Raw genomic sequence first — 18,689 nt, forward strand, 5'->3', positions numbered from 1 at the left:
TTAAATCGACTCATTTTGTCTATAGGAACAAAACCCCTTTTTCTAATGGAAAAATGAAACGGAATCAATGTCTGCCAGGGTAGAAAAATCCTAAATAATCCTTGATTTATAGGATTATTTTGGATTAGAAAAATAGAGAGGGAGATTTTTAAAGGGGTTAAAATTTCATAAAATGTATGAATAACAGATATGTGTAGCTTAATGAGGACTGAAGTCAATAATGATCATAAAAACCAAACAAATCTGAAGAAGTGACATGATTTATCCTTCAGAAAGCCGCCATGTTTGGCCTTCTGGACTCATCCGCTGCAGGTGAGTCTGCTGGGAGGATGAGATGAGATGAATCCCTGAGCGGCCGATTTGCATCAGCGTCACATCAACACATTGTGAAAGTGGCTCATGACTCACTCTGACGCAGGTCTCCTTCTCACATCCACACACACACACACACCCACACGCACACACACACATACGTAGACAGATTTTCTCTGGAGAGTAGCTCGGCTCATGAACGCCCACGCCGAGCGCCGCTCCTCCTCCACTTTCCTCCCTCCTCTTCCAGCACAAGTCACAGATGATGATGATGATGATGATGATGGGGATGTGTAACCATGGCAACGGCTGGAGGTGGGCGGCGGCTCCACCGGTGGTGGGCGGAAGCCAGCCAGCCGCTGAGCAGCGTGGGAGGGATGTGCAGCCATCAGCCGGTTTGGAGGGAGCAGGAAGCGGCGGTGGGCGGCTCCGCCTGGGATCCCGCTCTGCTTCCTTTGTTTACTGCCTCAGAGCTGCAGGGCGTCGAAAACACCACATTCAAAATTTAGATTAAAAATGCCACCAATTTTCTTTGTCATACTTATACCAAACTAAAAAGTGCGGACATAATACCTCTCTACGTCAGCAAATTAGGGGGATTGTAGCTAGAAAAATATATAAATCACGGAGGAGTAAATTTCCGCCAAAAAACTTATCTTAACCTCAGAAATATTCTAGAAAAACTGTGAAATTTGTGAGCAAAAAACTGAAAACTTCGCGAAGAAAAAAAAATCTCTAAAAACCGTGGAAATTTCATAACGTCAAAAGTTGATAAACTCAAACTTTAAGATTAATCTTAAAATTTTTTTTTTTTTTAATAAAAACAAGAAATTTTTAAGATCCAAAGCTAAAAAAAAAGCAAGAAAGGAACTCAGAAATTTTCAGATTAATCTCACAAAATAAAATAAAATAAAAAAACGTGGAAGTTTTCTAAGGTCACCAAGTTGAACATTTGGGAGGAAAAAAGCTCTAATTTGAGATCAATTTCAGATTTTTTTTTTAGAATAAAGAGAAATGTTTAAAATATTCTAGATATTCTGAGCTCATAAAGTAGAAAAACTCAGAAGTTCTCTTGAAAAATCTTAAAATCTTCTGGGCTCTAAAGATCAAAAATTTGAAAAGAAAATTGATCTAACAGGAGATTTCTAAGATTCAGAGGACAAAAAATTGCAATAATAATAATAACTAAAAAAAACAATAAAAAACGGACATTTTGAGAATAATCTCTAAAAGTTTCCAGAAAAACTTTTCTGAGCTCCAAAAGCCAAATATTTCTGACAAAGAGGCTTGAATACTTTCATTTTTGTGGTTCTAATGTGACAAAATGGAAAACTTGAATTGCATTAAAACTTTAGCATCAAACAGATGCTAATCAGTCGAAAGATAAGCAGTTATAGGTTACAGAAAAAGTCTCTGCATGCGCATAAACCGAGGCCAGGTCACGTCTTCGTATGCATCTGCACAAAAAAGGGATTTTTGTTTTTGACTGCGTGTTGATCAAAAATGCAGATTCCTGTAATTTTTACTGGAAGTCCCCTTTATTTGTCTTTGTTTTCAGGTCAAACTCATGAATATTTTATGTCCAGGTTCAGAGGAGTCAGCTCTGATCGGTTTGTTTTATCCTCCTTGGAGGTCCAGGTGGGTGGAGTTTGTATGTCGACATTTAGATAAACGCTGATAAGAGTGAAGAGAGAGAGAGAGCAGAAAGTGGGATCAGCAAATAGTTTCCAGTGAGTAATCGCTTTAGTAGGCCATTTGTTTATGGGTGTCAAATATCACCCACACAGGTTATTAAAGGTCAGAATAAACATTTAAATTCGTTCCAACTGGATTTTATTGCTGTGCAACAGAGCAGATGAATGTCAGGTGGTTAATTCTCTGCTCTTTCCAGGAGATGGCGCTAAATCCACTTTAATCCCAGAAAGGGTCTGAGAAATGTATGCATCAGGATGCAGAATCAAAAACGCCCACAAGGTGGCGAGAGCGGGATAAGATGACCTCCTTCGCCAATTAGAAAATTAAAGATAAAAGTAAGTCTAATTAAGATAATGGAAGTATAAGGCTTGATTTCACAGCATTTTTTAAAAATGCAATCTTGTTTTTTCTTCTCTTGGCTGCTACTATTGTGTTTATTGTTATAAATGTGAAAAGTAAATCAAATTTGAATTTCTGCTTATCCGTTTATGAGAAAAAAATTATAGAAAGTAATGTGCTTATTTGGGTATATGATTAGAACACCTGGTCATAAAAACATTAATTTACCGGATATAGTGGATTTTTGTAATCTTTTTATTTGTTGAAATTGTTAAGCACATAAAGATTTATGTACGTATGTATGTAAACAGGTGTAATAAATATTGTGTGGACAGATTTATGGATGAAAACATTGGGTCAAACAGTAGGTGGGGCTTTATGGTGATTGACAGACGTTTTAGCCAATCAGAGGCCAGCGAGGGACGGAACTGTCCAATGAGTAGCCGCACCGGGAGAAGGGTAGGTTGTGGATACTCAGAGCCGTAGAGTCGCAAGCAGAACCGTTAAGAGGCGGTTTCCAGGAGGAACAACTCACTTTTCCAGGTTTATTTCACCCTTCTGGACCCCATACAATCCGGAAAACCTGTTCGGTTTTTAAAGGCGAACATAAAATGTTGCCTTTTCGCTCGACGGCAGCTCTGAAGGAGTTGCTCCAGAGCCAACTGAAGTGGCCGGCCAGAGCCGCTATGACAGTTCCGCCCGCGGCCGCGGCTGCCCTCGGCTTCGCCTGTCCGCTCAGCGGCTGGAGAGCCCCGCAGCCCGGCAGGAAGGCCGGTTATAGGGGCTTCTGCACCCCGGCGAAGGGCCACAGCGAAGCCACCAGTGACACCTCCGGAGATAAGTGAGTAATCCGGGTTATGGTTTGAACCTTTTAATCCCCTCAGTTAAATTATTGTTTAAATATATTTTAAAGTATCGATAAATGTGACAACATTCTGATCAGGCAAGATAAAAAACAACCTAAAGCGATAAAAATATATACAGGCTTGTCCGGAAATGGGAGCATGTGAGGTGCAACGAGCCATGAATCGTGACCAGCAGCTTCTGCATCATCATCATCGTCATCCTGTTTAGCTTCATCCCGGAGGAAACTCGGTTAGACATCAACCTGGGAGCTGCTGGTCAAACAATAACAACACAAACAACCAACTCAATGACTGATGAAGGTCAGGCATGACTGCGTCCGGGTCCAGCCAGCAGCCCTGTTACTACAGCTGCGTCTACTCATTATATCACCGACAAGTTCATTCATTTCAATACTGCAACCAAAAATAAACTTATAAATAATCTGGATTCATTGCACACTGGTTGTTATATTTATATCAGCTTGGTTGAGGCTCCTTTTGCCCAGACTGCATTTTCTGTATGAGGTTCTGCTGCTTTAAAATGTTCTGGTAGATCCCGGTCCAGACCCAGGGACTTTGATTTTCAAATGAAATGCACGGAGCAGCTGTCTGGTTCTGGTTCTGGTCCTGGTAGAACAGTTAATGTTGTCTCTGGTTCAAAACTCAATCTGTTTAGGACTCTTGAATCTCTGAGGTGTTGTAATTCTCATTATCCACACATCCTTAAAAAGTCTTTAAAACATTTATGTACAATAAAGGCCTTAAATTCATTTTTAGAAAGTAAGTTAGCCTTAAATACGTTAATCACAGGTTTTAAATTTTGTTGTAGCATGACTTTTTAATCTCGTATATTCTATTATATTTTCCTGTTGGGCAAAAGTTAGATTATGTTTACTAACTGCTAATATACAATTGCTAACTAGCTAGCTAAGTTTTTTTTGCATATATTTGTATGTCTGTGTTTAAAAAATTTTAAACACAGACATACATTTACTAAATTACAAATGTATTTGATAACTGCAGCAGTACAGCACAGTTAAATACACCAATAGTTTCATAAACTTGGTCAAACATGTAAAAATAACTTTAATTTGTTCAGTCAGTGTAATTAGCAATCTTACTGACAATGTAAAATAAGTAAAGAAACTGATAAAACAATGTAAAAATAAACTGCATCAAACCTTTTGAACGGTTCAGAAAGTGCAGCTAGAAATTCTAAATATATCAATAAAGTTATGCATATATACATGCACCATTAATGCAGTATTAATGGTGCATCTAATCACTATTACCTGTGCACTTTTTCCTTCCACACATTTTTCCATCAACATGATTGGATACTGCAGCTTCCCCTGCATGTGTGAAACGTCCAGGCTGCAGATTAGAGATTAACTGAGGATGGATGAAGGTCGTTGTCTCTGACAGCGTCAGGCTTTTACTGTATGAAATGAGTCCAGATGTCTCTTCAAAATGGGAAAGAGAGGTGAACACTCTGCTGCCCCCAACAGGCTGATATCTGCAGTGAGCAGCTGGGCGTCCATGTTGTGTTTCTGCTGATGAACGACGTGTTAATGTGTCGCACTAATTCACTCTTCTTCCTCTGCACATCTCTCTCCATGTTGTTGGTCTGCTTGATTTGCATTTGTAAGTATGTTTCTCTTTTATTTCCTCTAAGTTTTGCTCTCCCACTCTGTGGTGGTTCTGTTCTGCAGTAGATAGACGTTCTGCTCCTGAAAGCTGCTTTTACCTTGAAAACAGCTCACCTCCCCCAGTGGCTCCGTTTCAACCCCCCTCCCACTCACCCACTCTGACCTGCAGGCTTCGCTAATGAGGTCAGAGGTCAGCCAGCAGGCTGCCAGCATCTCCAGGCTTCCAGTTTCCTCACTTTATTGAGACTTTTTCTTCATTTTCTGTCTCAAACAAACAGAAATTGTCCTTGTTTTGATCAAAAATGAGACATTTTGTTGGAGGGAAAACGACTCCTGCTGAAATAAATCTGATAAGTGTGGCATGCAGGTGTCAGTCATAGTGGATGGAGAGTTTCGGTTAACATCAAGTCCTACCACAGATTCTCAATTGGATTTAGCTCTGGGCTTTGACTAGGCCATTCTGACACATGAATGTGTGTTGTTCCATATAGTCAGCTCTGATTTGTTGTTTTTGTAGAATGGACTCTTATTCTTATTTCAGCTGGAAAGATTTTTGCTCCTGACCTTTAACTTTTGAACAGCTGTGATATGTAACCATGGTAACGATGTATTGTTTTTATTAGAAGTTACAGTAAAGCCTGAGCTACAACCTCAAATCTGTTTCTATTCTAACTTTACATAGACAAGAGCAGCTAAACAAATGAAACAGTCTTCAGTCAGAGGCCTCTTCAGATGTGTTGCGAGACTGACTGCTACATTAAAATAGCTCTTGATGATCAATAATTTCATAATTATAATATTCAGCCTTTGTTTACATCCTGATTTATTACTTCTGGCTTCTTCTGGTGCAGAATTATGAATCATGTGTCACATTAATGATGTAAAAGTCGGATGAAATGACCGTTCAGACAGCCAGACAGATTGAAAACAAATGATTTAGTTTCACACATGGAAGTGAATAAAAATTTAATAATTCTGAATTGCTGTGAAAAAGTGGGATATGGGTCACATATTAGATTCCTTTGGAGATAAATAAAATACTCTGCAGAACTACAGGAGGTGTCTCAAAACGCCAGGTGGAGGTCAGGGATGAAAACCAGGACTGGTTTTCCTCCCACTAACTCTTCCCAGTAGAATGAGTCCTACTTTCTGTTAAAAACTGGAAACGTGAAGCTGAAGCTGTGGCTGCCTGCTTCCCCTAACATGCAGGTCAGAGCTCCCATGATACCTTGCAGGGAACGGTGAGGCCGGACTAAATCCTCTTTGCAATGAATCATAGCAGAGATCCTGCTGTCGCCATGGTAACGTTCCTCCATGGGGGGTCTGGTGTAGGGTGGGAACACCAGCCAGCAGCTGGAGAAAACTGCTGGAAGTTTCTGCTGCTAACAGCTAGCTGCTAACACGTAGCTTCCTCCACTGTAGCTGCGTTTCCATTAACTATTGAATTGTGCAATTAGAAAAATTTAATCCACCGCTCTTCTGTAAAAATACAATTTCACCAAAGCGTTGTATACGTAGCTGCTCCCAAGTAGGCGGGGCTTATCGCTCCAACGCCTGAATGAGACGGAGATGTCTCCTCTGATTGGCTGATAGATAATGAGCGCTATGGGTGAATTATGAATATTAAGTGTTTACATCCACGTCTGCCATGATTTGTAATGACTTATCGCATCAACAAGCTTATTCACATGATTTTAATTATTTATTGGAAACGCCACAATTGTGAAATCGTGTTTTTTTACATTAGCAGAAAACAGACTGAGATTTACTGACATTTGTAATGGAAACGCAGCTGGTGAAACCTCCCAGTGTGATGAAGACTCCTCCAGGCCTTCATCGCTGCAGCTTGTTCTGGCTGCTGCTGCAGCACCCAGACACCGGCGGCCCTTTGGGGCCTGGCGGTGGCAGCATCATGCCTCCACCCCCTCATGCTGCTGCATGTCTGTGTTTCCTGCAGGAGAAGGAAGGCGGGCATCCTGCCCAGCCTGGAGGATCTGCTGTTCTACACCATCGCAGAGGGACAGGAGAAGATCCCGGCTCACAAGTTCACCACCGTGAGTCTGCAGAGGACGGAGACGGAGACGCCGTCCGCCTCGCTGCTCTGATCGTTCATGTCTCTGCCTTCAGGCTCTGAAATCCACGGGGCTTCGGACCGGAGACCCTCGGCTCAAAGAGTGCATGGAGATGCTGAAGGTCACCTTGAAGACGACCTCAGACGGAGCGCTGGACCGACACCTCTTCAAGAAGTACGCTTTCATTCTTTTGCTACTTTCTGGCTTCAAAAACAACAATTTATTCTCCTTTTTAAATTTGATTTTATACAAAAAATGTCTTATTTCTGTTTTTAAAAGTTTGCTTCTAGGCTATTACTATGAAAAGTATTTTTATTTTACTTTCTTCAGAGCAAAAGTATTTGTAATATAAGTATGCAGTATTTTATTTTAATAAAATAATGTTTTATTTGTAAAAGCTTTTTACATTTTTAATTATTTTGAATATATTTTATTCAAAAGAAAATTATCTTTTATTTTATTTTAGAAAAAATAGATTCTTTTAAAATGTTTTTTATTTTTAAAGAATTTTTTTTTTAAATAAGCCTTATTTTTTTCATAAAACTGTATATTCAGTTTTTTCATCATGTAGGATTTTTGTTTACATCTCAGTAATTAAAAAAAAAATTTAAAATGTAATTACAAATCAAACTTTATTTTCTATTCCAAATCATATGTGACCCATTTATTTAGTCATTAATTTAATCATTTATTTAATCATTTATTTAATCATTAATTTAATCATTAATTTAATTATTCATATATTCCAGGCTGGTCTGTTTTTGGTGTCTGGGCTGCAGCCTGGTTTACTTAGCAGGAAGCTCCAGCCTCACTTCTTTCTTTATTTCTCTGCTGCATCGTTTTGCTGCCAGCATGAATCTTTCATCTTTGTCCACCTAAAAATACTAACCGCAGCCCGGAGTCCTGCACTCGTCCCTGCGGCTGAAAAAGGTCACTGGATCTGCTGAATTATTCAGGACTCCTCTGTTTGCGCGCCAGCTGCAGCTTCTGGATGGAGCAAAGTAGAAGAAGAAGAAGAGCGATGAGAGGAGAAGCTGGATCTGTGTAAACATTGGGACAGCAGGACCCCTCCTGCAAGAGGAGAGCAGCTGGGAGGCGGCAGCATGGTGAGCCGGGACATATGACGACTCAGCAGGGAGCAGACCTGAGAGCCGGCTGCTGCTGGCCGCCATCCATCACTTCCTGCTCCGCCGGCTTATTTCTAGAGCTCAGCTTGTCAGAGACTCGGAGCGGAGCACGTGAGCTGCTGGTGTTTGTTTCTGCGGGGATTAGGCAGCACTCTCTCTGCCAGCTGAAGAGAGAGGTGCTGTAATCACCTCATGAGAAGGATCAGCAGGAACGAGGAGGAGTGAGAGAAATGTGTCAGTCTGAGCTGCCTGGAGCGTCTCATCACCAAACACCAACTCTTAACTTCTCTATTGTTTTGAAAGGACCATAAAAACAAATGGTAGCTTCTGTGAAGAACCTGGTCAAAGTCTGATCATTAATCAATTAATAATTGTCTGAGGGTTTGAACTTCACTCTTTGAGCTTCCTGCTGACAGAATCACCATCCAGAAACATTTTTACATTTTTTACTTTTTTTAACAATAGAAAAACAGTATGGTTATTTTCTTTTTGAAACCTGAACAAACATCATTTCATCATGTTCCAGTTGGATCTGTGTCTGATGATGTTTCTGGTATCAGGTGTGTCCAGAGCAACATCGTCCTGCTGACTCAGGCCTTCAGGAAGAAGTTCGTCGTCCCAGACTTCCAGTCCTTCTCCACCCACATCAATGACATCTATGACAACGGCAAAAAACTGTCAGGAGGGCAGGTAAGCTAACAGGAAACGCATCATCATGCCTCTGGTGGTTTACATAAAGCCGCTACGTTGGTCTCCTCCTGCAGGTGGCGGACTACATTCCCCAGCTGGCTCGCTTCAGTCCCGACCTTTGGGGCGTCGCGCTGTGCACCGTGGACGGACAACGGTACCTTTCAGGCTTTTAGTTGTGTGTGTATCGGGGGGTGAGTGTGTGACCTGTTGACGCTCAGAAAGCCGTCGTCTTCCCAGGCACACGGTGGGAGACACCAAGGTCCCCTTCTGTCTGCAGTCGTGTGTGAAGCCGCTGAAGTACGCCATCGCCGTCCACGACCACGGCACCGAGTACGTGCACCGCTTCATCGGCAAGGAGCCCAGCGGGCTGAGGTTCAACAAGCTGTTCCTGAACGAGGACGGTGAGGACACACACACACACACACACACACACACACAGGTCTACTGTTTCATATGTCAGCGTGTGTCCGTTCGCCAACCCAGGAAGCTGGCTCACATACCGAGGATCCATGTCATCGCTCTGTTACCACGGAGATGTGATCCAGCAGTAATAAGAGGCCTGGTGAAAACACAGGAGGTCTCTCTCTGAATCCCATCTTTGTTCTCTGAAGGGTTCGCAGAAAGTTTCCTCCTCTGACCCTGGATTGTATTTTATTAATCAATTCATGTGACTTTTAGACGTTTCACAAGAGCCTCAACTTCTGGACAAACGAACAAAATCAACACGATTGGACGAGCAAATCATCATTGGACTGCACCTGATTGGACGAAACTAACACCTGTCATTCATCTTACGGCTCACTTCCTTCTCTGGCATCAGACTGATTTAGTTATTTAGTTTTTCTGATGAAGCACATGGATGTAAGAACGGAGGCCGGTTGTGTTAGCAATCCGACATTAGCAGCGTTCTCCTCCCAACGTCTGGTTGAATTTCAAAATAAGATCATCAACATAAATCACACTTTTAATAATTAACGTTGGCGATTATTCAGAGAATGTATGGAAAGCTAAATGTTGACTAATCTTGTCACAATTAATCAATAAAATGAGCTAAATAATAAGTAGGTAGAAAACAATAAAGATTAAATTGTTACTTTAGTCCCAGTGGATTCCTGCAGCTGTTTCTAAACCTCCTCCAGCTGCACCAGATGTTGAGTCTGTCAGAAATGTTCTGTTTCCTCCCTCATCCTGCAGATGTTGACTCGTTAAGCTCGTTAAGATGCCTCGTTTCCACCTGCAGCACTAAAATGTTGCTAACGCCTCCCTGCAGATAAACCCCACAACCCCATGGTGAACGCCGGCGCCATCGTCTGCACCTCCCTCATCAAGGTAAGCCCCGGCGTTTCTGACCGACCCCTGACTTCCTCTGCAGTCAGACGGAAATGATCCTCAGATTATTATTTTCCGACCAGATTAAGGTTCTGGAGAATCATGCTAAAAGGGGATTAGCAGAGAGCGGCAGCAGAGACGGAGCTGCTCTGGGTTCTGCTAACCTGAACGCTTCGTTCTCACTCAGGGATTTGCTCTCTGGGCTCGCCTGGAAAACACAAGAGCGCCACCTGTTGATCCTAGTCGTATTTAAGTCAGCAGGAGCCCCAGAGAGCCTCTTCATTACAGGAAGTGACTCCTCCACTTCCTGCGTAATTCCTCAGTGGTTCAGAGAACTTCAGGGATAAAGGCAGCGGCTAAAGCAAACGAGGTGGATTAGCGGTGCTGATCCCCTGCAGGTCCGTCACCGTGGTAACGCCTCCGTTTTTCTCCTCAGCTGCTCTGTTCTCATCACTTACTCCAGTAACCATGGAGACGCAGAGCTGCAGTCAAGGCTAACATCACAGTTGGAGTAGATGAGTTTCCCCCTCTAACCTGAACTGATCACACTGAATGACCTTTGACCCCATAGAGTTTCTAGCTGATGTCTGTTCACGTCCGCCTGCTTCCTGCCTGGTTCTGGTTTCTGGTTCTGGTTCTGACCGGGTTCTCTGTGTTTCAGCAAGGAGCCAGCAACGCCGAGAAGTTCGACTACGTGAGTACGAGGGAAACCGTCGCTTCTGTTCATCCCCAGATTTCAGTTCTTTCTTCCGTCCCTCCTTCTGTTTCCTTCCTTTCTTTTTTCCTTCCTTTCTTCATTTCTACCTTCTTTTCTTTCTACCTCATCCCCACCTTTCACACTTCCTTCCTTCCTCTCCTCTTCTGTTCCTTCCTTCTCACCTGTCCTCCTCCCTCTCTGCAGGTGATGAACTTCATGAACAAGCTGGCAGGAAACGAGTACGTTGGCTTCAGCAACGCCACGTGAGTTCCTCAGCAGAACCTTCTGGTCTCAGGTCGGTTCACTGCCGGCAATAATGGACCCTCCTGGTTCTGTTTGTGACCCAGTTTCCAGTCGGAGCGCGAGTCCGGAGACAGGAACTTCGCCATCGGCTACTACCTGAAGGAGAAGAAGGTGAGGGGGGCTGGTCTGTAGGGAGTGTTGTTGTTCTGGTCCGGTTCTGATCCGGTTCTCCTCCGCAGTGTTTCCCTGAAGGAACCGACATGACCTCCATCCTGGACTTCTACTTCCAGGTGAGTCTCTGGTTCTGGTTGGGCCCGGTGGGAGCCGGAGCCGCACCCTGACCCGGCTGCCCTCTGCAGCTCTGCTCCATCGAGGTGACCTGCGAGAGCGCCAGCGTCATGGCCGCCACGCTCGCCAACGGCGGCTTCTGTCCGATCACGGGCGAGCGCGTGCTGAGCCCCGAGGCGGTCCGCAACACGCTGAGCCTCATGCACTCCTGCGGCATGTACGACTTCTCCGGCCAGTTCGCCTTCCACGTCAGTATCGATCGCGAAGCTTTAGCTGGTTTCCATGGAGACGGGAGCTCACTGTCGTTCTGCTCCAGGTGGGGCTGCCGGCGAAATCTGGCGTAGCCGGCGGGATTCTGCTGGTGGTTCCCAACGTGATGGGCATCATGTGCTGGTCTCCTCCACTGGACAAACTGGGAAACAGCGTGAGAGGGATCCAGTTCTGCACGGTAACTTGGTTCTGTTCAGGTTCTGACAGTCGAGTTGACTCTGGTAGATTGGGGACCAAAACAAAAATGGAAATTATTGACCTCATTTGATTTTACTTAATTAATCAAAATTTCTGAGATTTTTGACTTTTCAAACTCTTTGAAAACTTGAAAAATTCTACAGATTAATCTCAACATTTCTGAGTTTCCTTCAACCGAATAGATTGGTGTTTACAGGCGGACCAGAGTTCGCTTCTTTGGTCCGATTCCACATTCAAACCTCCCCAAACGAACCAAACTTTCCAGCCAAATTAGCATTCTAGTTATCTTTCATGCTAGGCTAGGTGAGCAGAACCTGCTGGATCCTGAAACCGGGTCGCTCTTCTTCCTGCAGGACCTGGTTTCTCTCTGCAACTTTCACAACTACGACAACCTGAGGCACTTCGCCAAGAAGCTGGACCCCCGCAGGGAGGGAGGAGACCAGAGGGTGGGTCAGCTGCTGCTGCTGCTGCTGCAACACTGACCACCACCAAGTATTTCAGTCTAGTTTCTAGGACTCTGCAAATGAAACACTTACAAGTAGCTTTTCAGATATAGGAGCTGATTTTCCTCTGCAGCGCCTGCTGCTGGCAGGCCGCAGACGATGAAGGTCTCCCTCCTCTTCCTCCTCTGCAGGTGAAGTCGGTGATCAACCTGCTGTTCGCCGCCTACACCGGAGACGTGTCGGCCCTGCGCCGCTTCGCTCTGTCCTCCATGGACATGGAGCAGAGGGACTACGACTCCCGGACGGCGCTGCATGTGGCGGCGGCTGAAGGTTGGGCCCAGACAGGAAGTGGAGGCGGCTGCTTCCTGCTGCTGTGTGTGTGTTGTGAAGGCTGAGGTTCTGCTGGTGTGTTCCAGGTCACGCTGAGGTGGTCCGCTTCCTGCTGGAGGCCTGTAAGGTCAACCCAGTCCCCAAAGACAGGTAGGAGCGTCTCCAGGGACACGGAGACACTGAGGACCAGTTCAGACCTCACCATGTTTATTTCCTGTCTGCTTACATCATTCCTCCTTTCCTTTGACCTTCCTTCCTCCTGTCACCATATTTCCTTCTTAATTTCTTTCCTCCCTTCTTCCTCACTTCCTTTTTCCTTTCCTTACTTTGGTCTTCTTACTTCCTTTCTTCTTCATTTTCTTTCTCTGCTGTTTCTTTATTTCCTCCTTCCTTCATTTTTTTATTTTTTAGCCTCAAACTTTAATTTGTTCTGAAAGCGTTTCAGCGGCGTTTCCGTGGTGACGGTGTTGCCATGTTTTGTGTGCAGGTGGGGCAACACGCCGATGGACGAGGCGGTGCACTTCGGCCATCACGACGTGGTCACCATCCTCAGAGACTACCACACCCAGTACAGCCCTCAGGATGCCGCTGCCACCGCCGCCGCCGACCCACAGAGCGCCGAGAAGAACCTGGACGGCCTGCTGTGACTTCCTGAAGGCTCCTTCAGTATAAAAGCTCCTCATCATGTTTGTTATCTGTTCTCCCAGTAAAATAATCGGTTTTTATTTCCTCCTCTGGGTCCAACCATGAATCAATCAATTATTCTGGAAACAGGAAGTGGAGTAGGCGTTGATGGTGTGACCCTGACCCGGTGGTGTGTTCTGTATATAAGACGTGTAAATATGTTCAGCTGTTAAACTGTTTTCCTGTAAAACTTTATTTCCTCTCTTATTTCTCTCTTCTGTTTGAACATGAAGCCGTTTGTACATATCAGAAGAGACACTGCCAGACTGAATGGACCGGTTCTGACCGGGCCGCAGTCAGAAGGGACCAATATTCAGGTGGCAGGAAGGGTTACCGACGGCAACGACCTTCACCAGAACCAGTAAGACCTGCTGGGTGAAGTTCTGGTCCAAGATTTGGCTGAAACCTGAATATTCTCCCTGCTGATGCCACGTTTGAGGTGTGTGTGTGTCTCTGTGTGTGTGTGTGTCTCTGTGTGTGTGCGTGTCTCTGTGTGTGTGCGTGTGTAGGTGTGTGTGTGTCTTTCCGATGCAGATTGTTTCTGACTCATACTTGAAGAGTCCGGTTCTGTTTTTGTGCTGAAAGTTTGAAACAATCATGTTTTAGTTGTTTTTTCTCCCAAATCCAAACTTTAAAAAAGGAGGATCATTCCAGAATCGGGTCAGAACCGGCCAGTAGTCTGGTCAGAACCGGCCGGTAGTCGGGTCAGAACCGGCCGGTAGTCGGGTCGATGGTGGCGGAGGAAGCACAAAGCGGCGGCGCGGTCCGAGCTGCAGCTCTTTGGATCATGTGACGTTTAGTTTCTTTCTGAATGTAACGTGTTTGTTCTGGTTCTTCTTCATGTGTTTTTATGCCGCTGCGCCACCAGCAGATATTTATTCACATCCAAATAAAAACTAAATATGAAAAACAATCTGCATTCCTCTTATTTAATTAGTCATAATTTCATTCAGGAATTAAGACAACTGCTTCTAAACGCTTCTGACTTTCCAAACTTTTTATTTTATTTTTTATATTTTCAAATGTTTTTTTTAATATAAAAATTAAAAATGTAATTAGGGTTGGTTGTGTTTTAACTAAACCTTATTTTATTTTATTTTCCTCTATTTCCAACCAGGTGAGACTAAATTTCAAAAGTTAATTTTTATTTTTGTATTTCATGAATTTGCAGAGAAATAAAAGTTGAACTTTTCTCCTTCATTTGCAACAGAAACTGGACTAAAATCCTGGAAACATTTTGTGTTTTTACAGATTTCAAACTGAACACTGGATGGAAAATCAATATTTTCCTTCTAGTTTCAATGACCTTAAAAGTTCCCAACATGTGAGGACGAATAAAAAGTCCCAAGTTTCCCAGTGAAGAAGAAAAAGTGTTTCTGCAGATGAAGTGAAATGTGGAGTAAATTGTTCCAGATCTCCTCCGTTGTTGTTCTGAACATGTTGATTCATCAGCTCAGCTTGGACCTGTGGCTTCTGGATCTGAACTCTGACCTTTTTTCCTGGATTAGAGACGATTCTGAAGCCACGCCTTCAGTCGTCGCTGGCAACGCCCCTTTTTCACCGAAATCCTCAGAAAACAGAAGACAAGTTTTTAAAAAAAAGTATTTTAGTTTACAATGGCGCTACTTCGCTCACGTTAGTCGGTGTTTCTCCTCCAATGGCGCTTGCCCCTCTCCATTCTCACATTGAACGGTTTAGCCAATGTCGTACCGCCTCATAATGGACCGAGCCTATCAATGTCCGCGCTCACAATGGAAATCGGCCAATCACCGTGGCGACATGCGAACCTATCAATGTCCGCGCTCACAATGGAAATCGGCCAATCACCGTGGCGACATGCGAACCTATCAATGTCCGCGCTCACAATGGAAATCGGCCAATCACCGTGGCGACATGCGAACCTATCAATGTCCGCGCTCACAATGGAAATCGGCCAATCACCGTGAGCCCTCCCTCTCTCAGACGCCCTCACGCCCCCCACCACCACAAACAAAACAAATTTCGAATTTTATTTTTAAAAATAAAAACCGTTGGAAGATTCTGAAAGTCAGATGTCAGTAGCCTAGCTTCGTTGAAGAAGGATTCGTCATCACATCATTGATCTCTCGACCTAAACGATCTTGCTGTGAGTACCCATTAATATTGTTTATTGTCTGTTGTCGTTCAAACAGATTTCGTATTTATAATTGTACATCAGCTAAAATAATATATTGTGGGTTAAATAAAAGGGCGACATAATGATGTCATGTTCTGAGTGCAAGAGTAAGGACACATTTTATTTTATAATATAGTAGTAACATTTTAAGTTAAAATGTAAATGCATACATAGATATCAACCTATATATAGACCAACCTCGATCGATCGATCGAGGGTTATAGTTTTTTTTTTTTACCTCATCATAATTAGCACAGAAAACTATGGCTTTGATTTTACTTTTAAATGCTTTTATGTCATACCCATTGTTAGTTGTGCACAAAGTGCATCATTAGTTTATGGAATTTGATTCTGCTAATTCCCAATGTTATCTTCAGATGAGCACCAAGCCAAAGAGCCACAAAGGTATGGGGGATGGGGAGTGGATGGCAAGGCTTAAGGCATTTGCCAGCACTGGGGTTTGGCCTTCCAATGCAGGGAATAGACCAGCCCCAAGGCAGAAGAAATGGCATGATATCTATCAGAAGGTAAAGTGAAGTCACTGTTTCATTCACTTGTGTGTGTAGATATGTTTATAAAAAAGGACAGACTTGAGTAGCTGTCATTAATAAGATTATGTTACACTGTTTCAGATAGAAAAATGCCCCATGCAAGTTCGGGGACAGACCACCCTTTTTGGAGCGTCTGTCACTTGTGACTGTGGCTTTCACACTGTTAAAGTAAGCTGGTTTAAAATAATATCTAATAACAATCACTTCTTAGTCAAATTTGAAGCTATGTCTTGTCTCTTGCAATTCTGGTGAATGGTGACTTTTATACTTAAAATATCTTTGTTTTGGTAGCCTGCACTGCAGCCTCCTTCTGCACCTCCTTCTTTGACCCCACAGTCTGTGGGTTCACAATCTAATTCTGGAGATACAGCAACAGCCACCCGCTGTTTCCTGAGGTCCCCTCCATCTTTGTCAAGGGTAAATGTTCTTGTTTGTTTGCTCAATACTTTATATTATTGATTCTGTCTTGGCAACAAACTATAATAGTTTTTGAACAAAACATTTTCTTGTGCTTATTTTGATGTAGTGATTTATAAAGTATATACTTCACATGATTGTACATTTCTCGTTATTTCTCGTTAGGCAGTCAGCTGCCTCCACCCAGCCTGCTGCCTCCACCCTGTCTGCTGCCTCCACTCTGTCTGCTCCCTCCACCCAGCCAGCTCCCTCCACCCAGCCAGCTCCCTCCACCCAGCCAGCTCCCTCCACCCTGTCTGCTGCCTCCACCCAGCCTGGCATTGCTGAGCCTATGTCAGAGGTGGGCATTCATAGTAAGCTGTAGAATTGAAGAAAAATTTAATAAAACTTCAAATAACTTCAACATTATTTATGTTTTCTCAGGGTTTAGATGAGGCCGGTGTACCAGGCCTGGACAAAGTTGACAGCTTGGCTGAGTATCTGGTGGAGCTAAGGAGCAAAACCTCACTGGTGCTGACCAACCAGGAGGTCAGTAACATGCATTGTTGCTTGCTGCAGACATGCACACGCCTTTCACCTCACTTGCATATTGTTGTCCTAATGTAAAATTGTTTTATTTTCCTGTTTAGGTGAGCTGCATTGTTGCTCTGTGGCAGAACCTGCTGGAGTTTGATAAACAGAGAACGGTATTTGCTGCAAGACATCAAGAAAGATTGAACACTGGGAGGTTTCGGTCCCCCAAGAAGAGGCAAGAATTTACTCCTGGGGTTGAGAGTGTAAAGAGGCATGCTCTAACCACTCCAGCCCCATCTGCCCAATGGCCAGACTGCTGCCGCTTGGTGGAGACCATCTTTGTCCGACTGTGCAATATCCATCGTAGTCCAAAGAAAAGAGGAGCAGGCACAGTCTCCAGGTGCAGCCCCTGCTCAACCTGGTAGAGAACCTCGAAAATTGACTCGCAAAGTTTTGCACAACACATGCAAAAAATGCGGGCAGTTTAGAATAGCTGAAACAGGACACAGCCAATATAGAGGGCAAATTTACTGTCCCTCTAATGAAAGTCTCACTAAAGAGCAGTGGCTGGAACAAATTAAAAAGAAAAAATAAACATTTTCTTTATTTTAAATAACTTCACTGTATATAAGTTTTATTTAGTTCATAGTGTGTTTATTTTGTTTTGGGTTAATGATACAGATATTTATTCTTATTGTCATTGTGTACACAAAGTAATTCAACAAACCATACAGTAAAAGGATTTAAGTCCTTCAGCAAACCACAAATTTCTTGGTTAAGAAAAAGAAATGGGAGACTTCAATGGAAATGTGTTGCATCCAAATGCTACAATGTTTTGGGACTAACTAAAAATGTTTAATTCACTGTCTTAATTGTTGAATAAATATTTGGTTCTTTTAAACCGATAAGGTCTATGGTCTTTTGTGAGTAAATATTAGCTGCTTCAAATTCTGAATTATTGGTAATTTAAGCATACACTAGAAAAAAGATATCATTCACTTCACTCAAAGTACTTTAGGAAAGACACTTGCAATTTTAGTTTCAGTCACTGTTTTGTGGGAAAAATGAAAATAAGCACTGGGTATGATTAAGGACATTAAAATATACATCAAGTATATAGTATACAGTATAATTTAACACATTAATTTGAATATATCAGAATAAAAAAGCAAAATTAATTAAGCAATTCAAAGTTTTAAAAAGAAAGCCTTTTATGACAAGTGTTGGGTTTTAGTTTACAGTACTACACTATCTGTACAAAAAAGCATTTAAAATGTTTTCAAGATACAAAAAAACAGCCGTTACTTCATAACACTTAAACATTAATTGTGGGAAATCTTTTCACTAAAACATAGTATGGCGACTGGTGGGATCGAACTCGCGACTCTGGGATCGGCCTCACTCTTCCCCTTTCTTCTCCCCTCCCTTTCTTCCCCCTTCCTTCCTTTCTTCCCCCCCCCCAAGCAGACTATTGTTCCCCAACTTTGGCGGAGAGAGCAGGAATACAGGCTGCTTATCTAAAGGTTGTTGGTTCGAGTCCAGCAGGGATCTTGTTGTGTTTTGACTCAAATAAAGGAAAAATTAAAGTAAAATTGGTCGAGTTCAGGACTCGAACCTGCGGACTCCCAGTCCACTTCTTATTCCTCTGAGCTGCTGCTCAATACAAAAAGTTATGATTTCCGCGTAAATTTGTCATAAAAAAATCACCACATTTTGACACTTTGTAAAATTTTGGTGAAAAACCAGCCGAGGGAAGAAATGAGGCGAGGAAAAGTGCTGATGATTTGATCAGAGGACTGCTGGCTGTATAATAAAGAGGTCTTTTATCTCCTTATCAGACTG

General features: G+C 43.1%; 2 protein-coding genes across 5 annotated transcripts; both read left to right on the forward strand.

The window, feature by feature from the left end:
- The first annotated feature begins 2,794 nt into the window (after positions 1-2,794).
- LOC102225213 (glutaminase kidney isoform, mitochondrial-like) lies at positions 2,795-14,124 on the forward strand. 2 transcript variants are annotated; one of them, XM_005807371.2, is made up of 17 exons: positions 2,795-3,187; positions 6,798-6,894; positions 6,968-7,086; positions 8,600-8,729; positions 8,804-8,883; positions 8,967-9,130; positions 10,000-10,058; positions 10,720-10,752; positions 10,960-11,018; positions 11,103-11,169; positions 11,238-11,288; positions 11,358-11,534; positions 11,603-11,734; positions 12,108-12,200; positions 12,389-12,527; positions 12,614-12,677; positions 13,015-14,124. In XM_005807371.2, exons 1-17 carry the CDS (start codon positions 2,958-2,960, stop codon positions 13,172-13,174), a joined length of 1,854 nt encoding a protein of 617 aa, XP_005807428.2. In that variant the 5' UTR covers positions 2,795-2,957; the 3' UTR covers positions 13,175-14,124. The 2 variants fall into 2 exon arrangements, with proteins under 2 accessions (XP_005807428.2, XP_023185391.1); XM_023329623.1 differs by having other exon boundaries at positions 6,804-6,894.
- Positions 14,125-14,937: 813 nt separating this feature from the next.
- On the forward strand, positions 14,938-18,274 carry LOC111607553. Of its 3 annotated transcripts, XM_023329240.1 has the most exons (7): positions 14,938-15,336; positions 15,744-15,893; positions 15,999-16,085; positions 16,209-16,334; positions 16,504-16,674; positions 16,758-16,862; positions 16,964-18,274. In XM_023329240.1, the coding sequence occupies exons 2-7, from the start codon at positions 15,744-15,746 to the stop codon at positions 17,270-17,272; spliced, it is 948 nt and encodes a 315-aa protein (XP_023185008.1). In that variant the 5' UTR covers positions 14,938-15,336; the 3' UTR covers positions 17,273-18,274. The 3 variants fall into 3 exon arrangements, 2 of the variants coding, with proteins under 2 accessions (XP_023185008.1, XP_023185007.1); XR_002752335.1 differs by having other exon boundaries at positions 14,938-15,893; positions 16,500-16,674; XM_023329239.1 differs by having other exon boundaries at positions 14,938-15,893.
- Positions 18,275-18,689: the final 415 nt, after the last annotated feature.

This window comes from Xiphophorus maculatus, chromosome 24 (assembly GCF_002775205.1).
Source record: "Xiphophorus maculatus strain JP 163 A chromosome 24, X_maculatus-5.0-male, whole genome shotgun sequence".
Classification (NCBI taxonomy): Eukaryota; Metazoa; Chordata; class Actinopteri; order Cyprinodontiformes; family Poeciliidae; genus Xiphophorus; species Xiphophorus maculatus.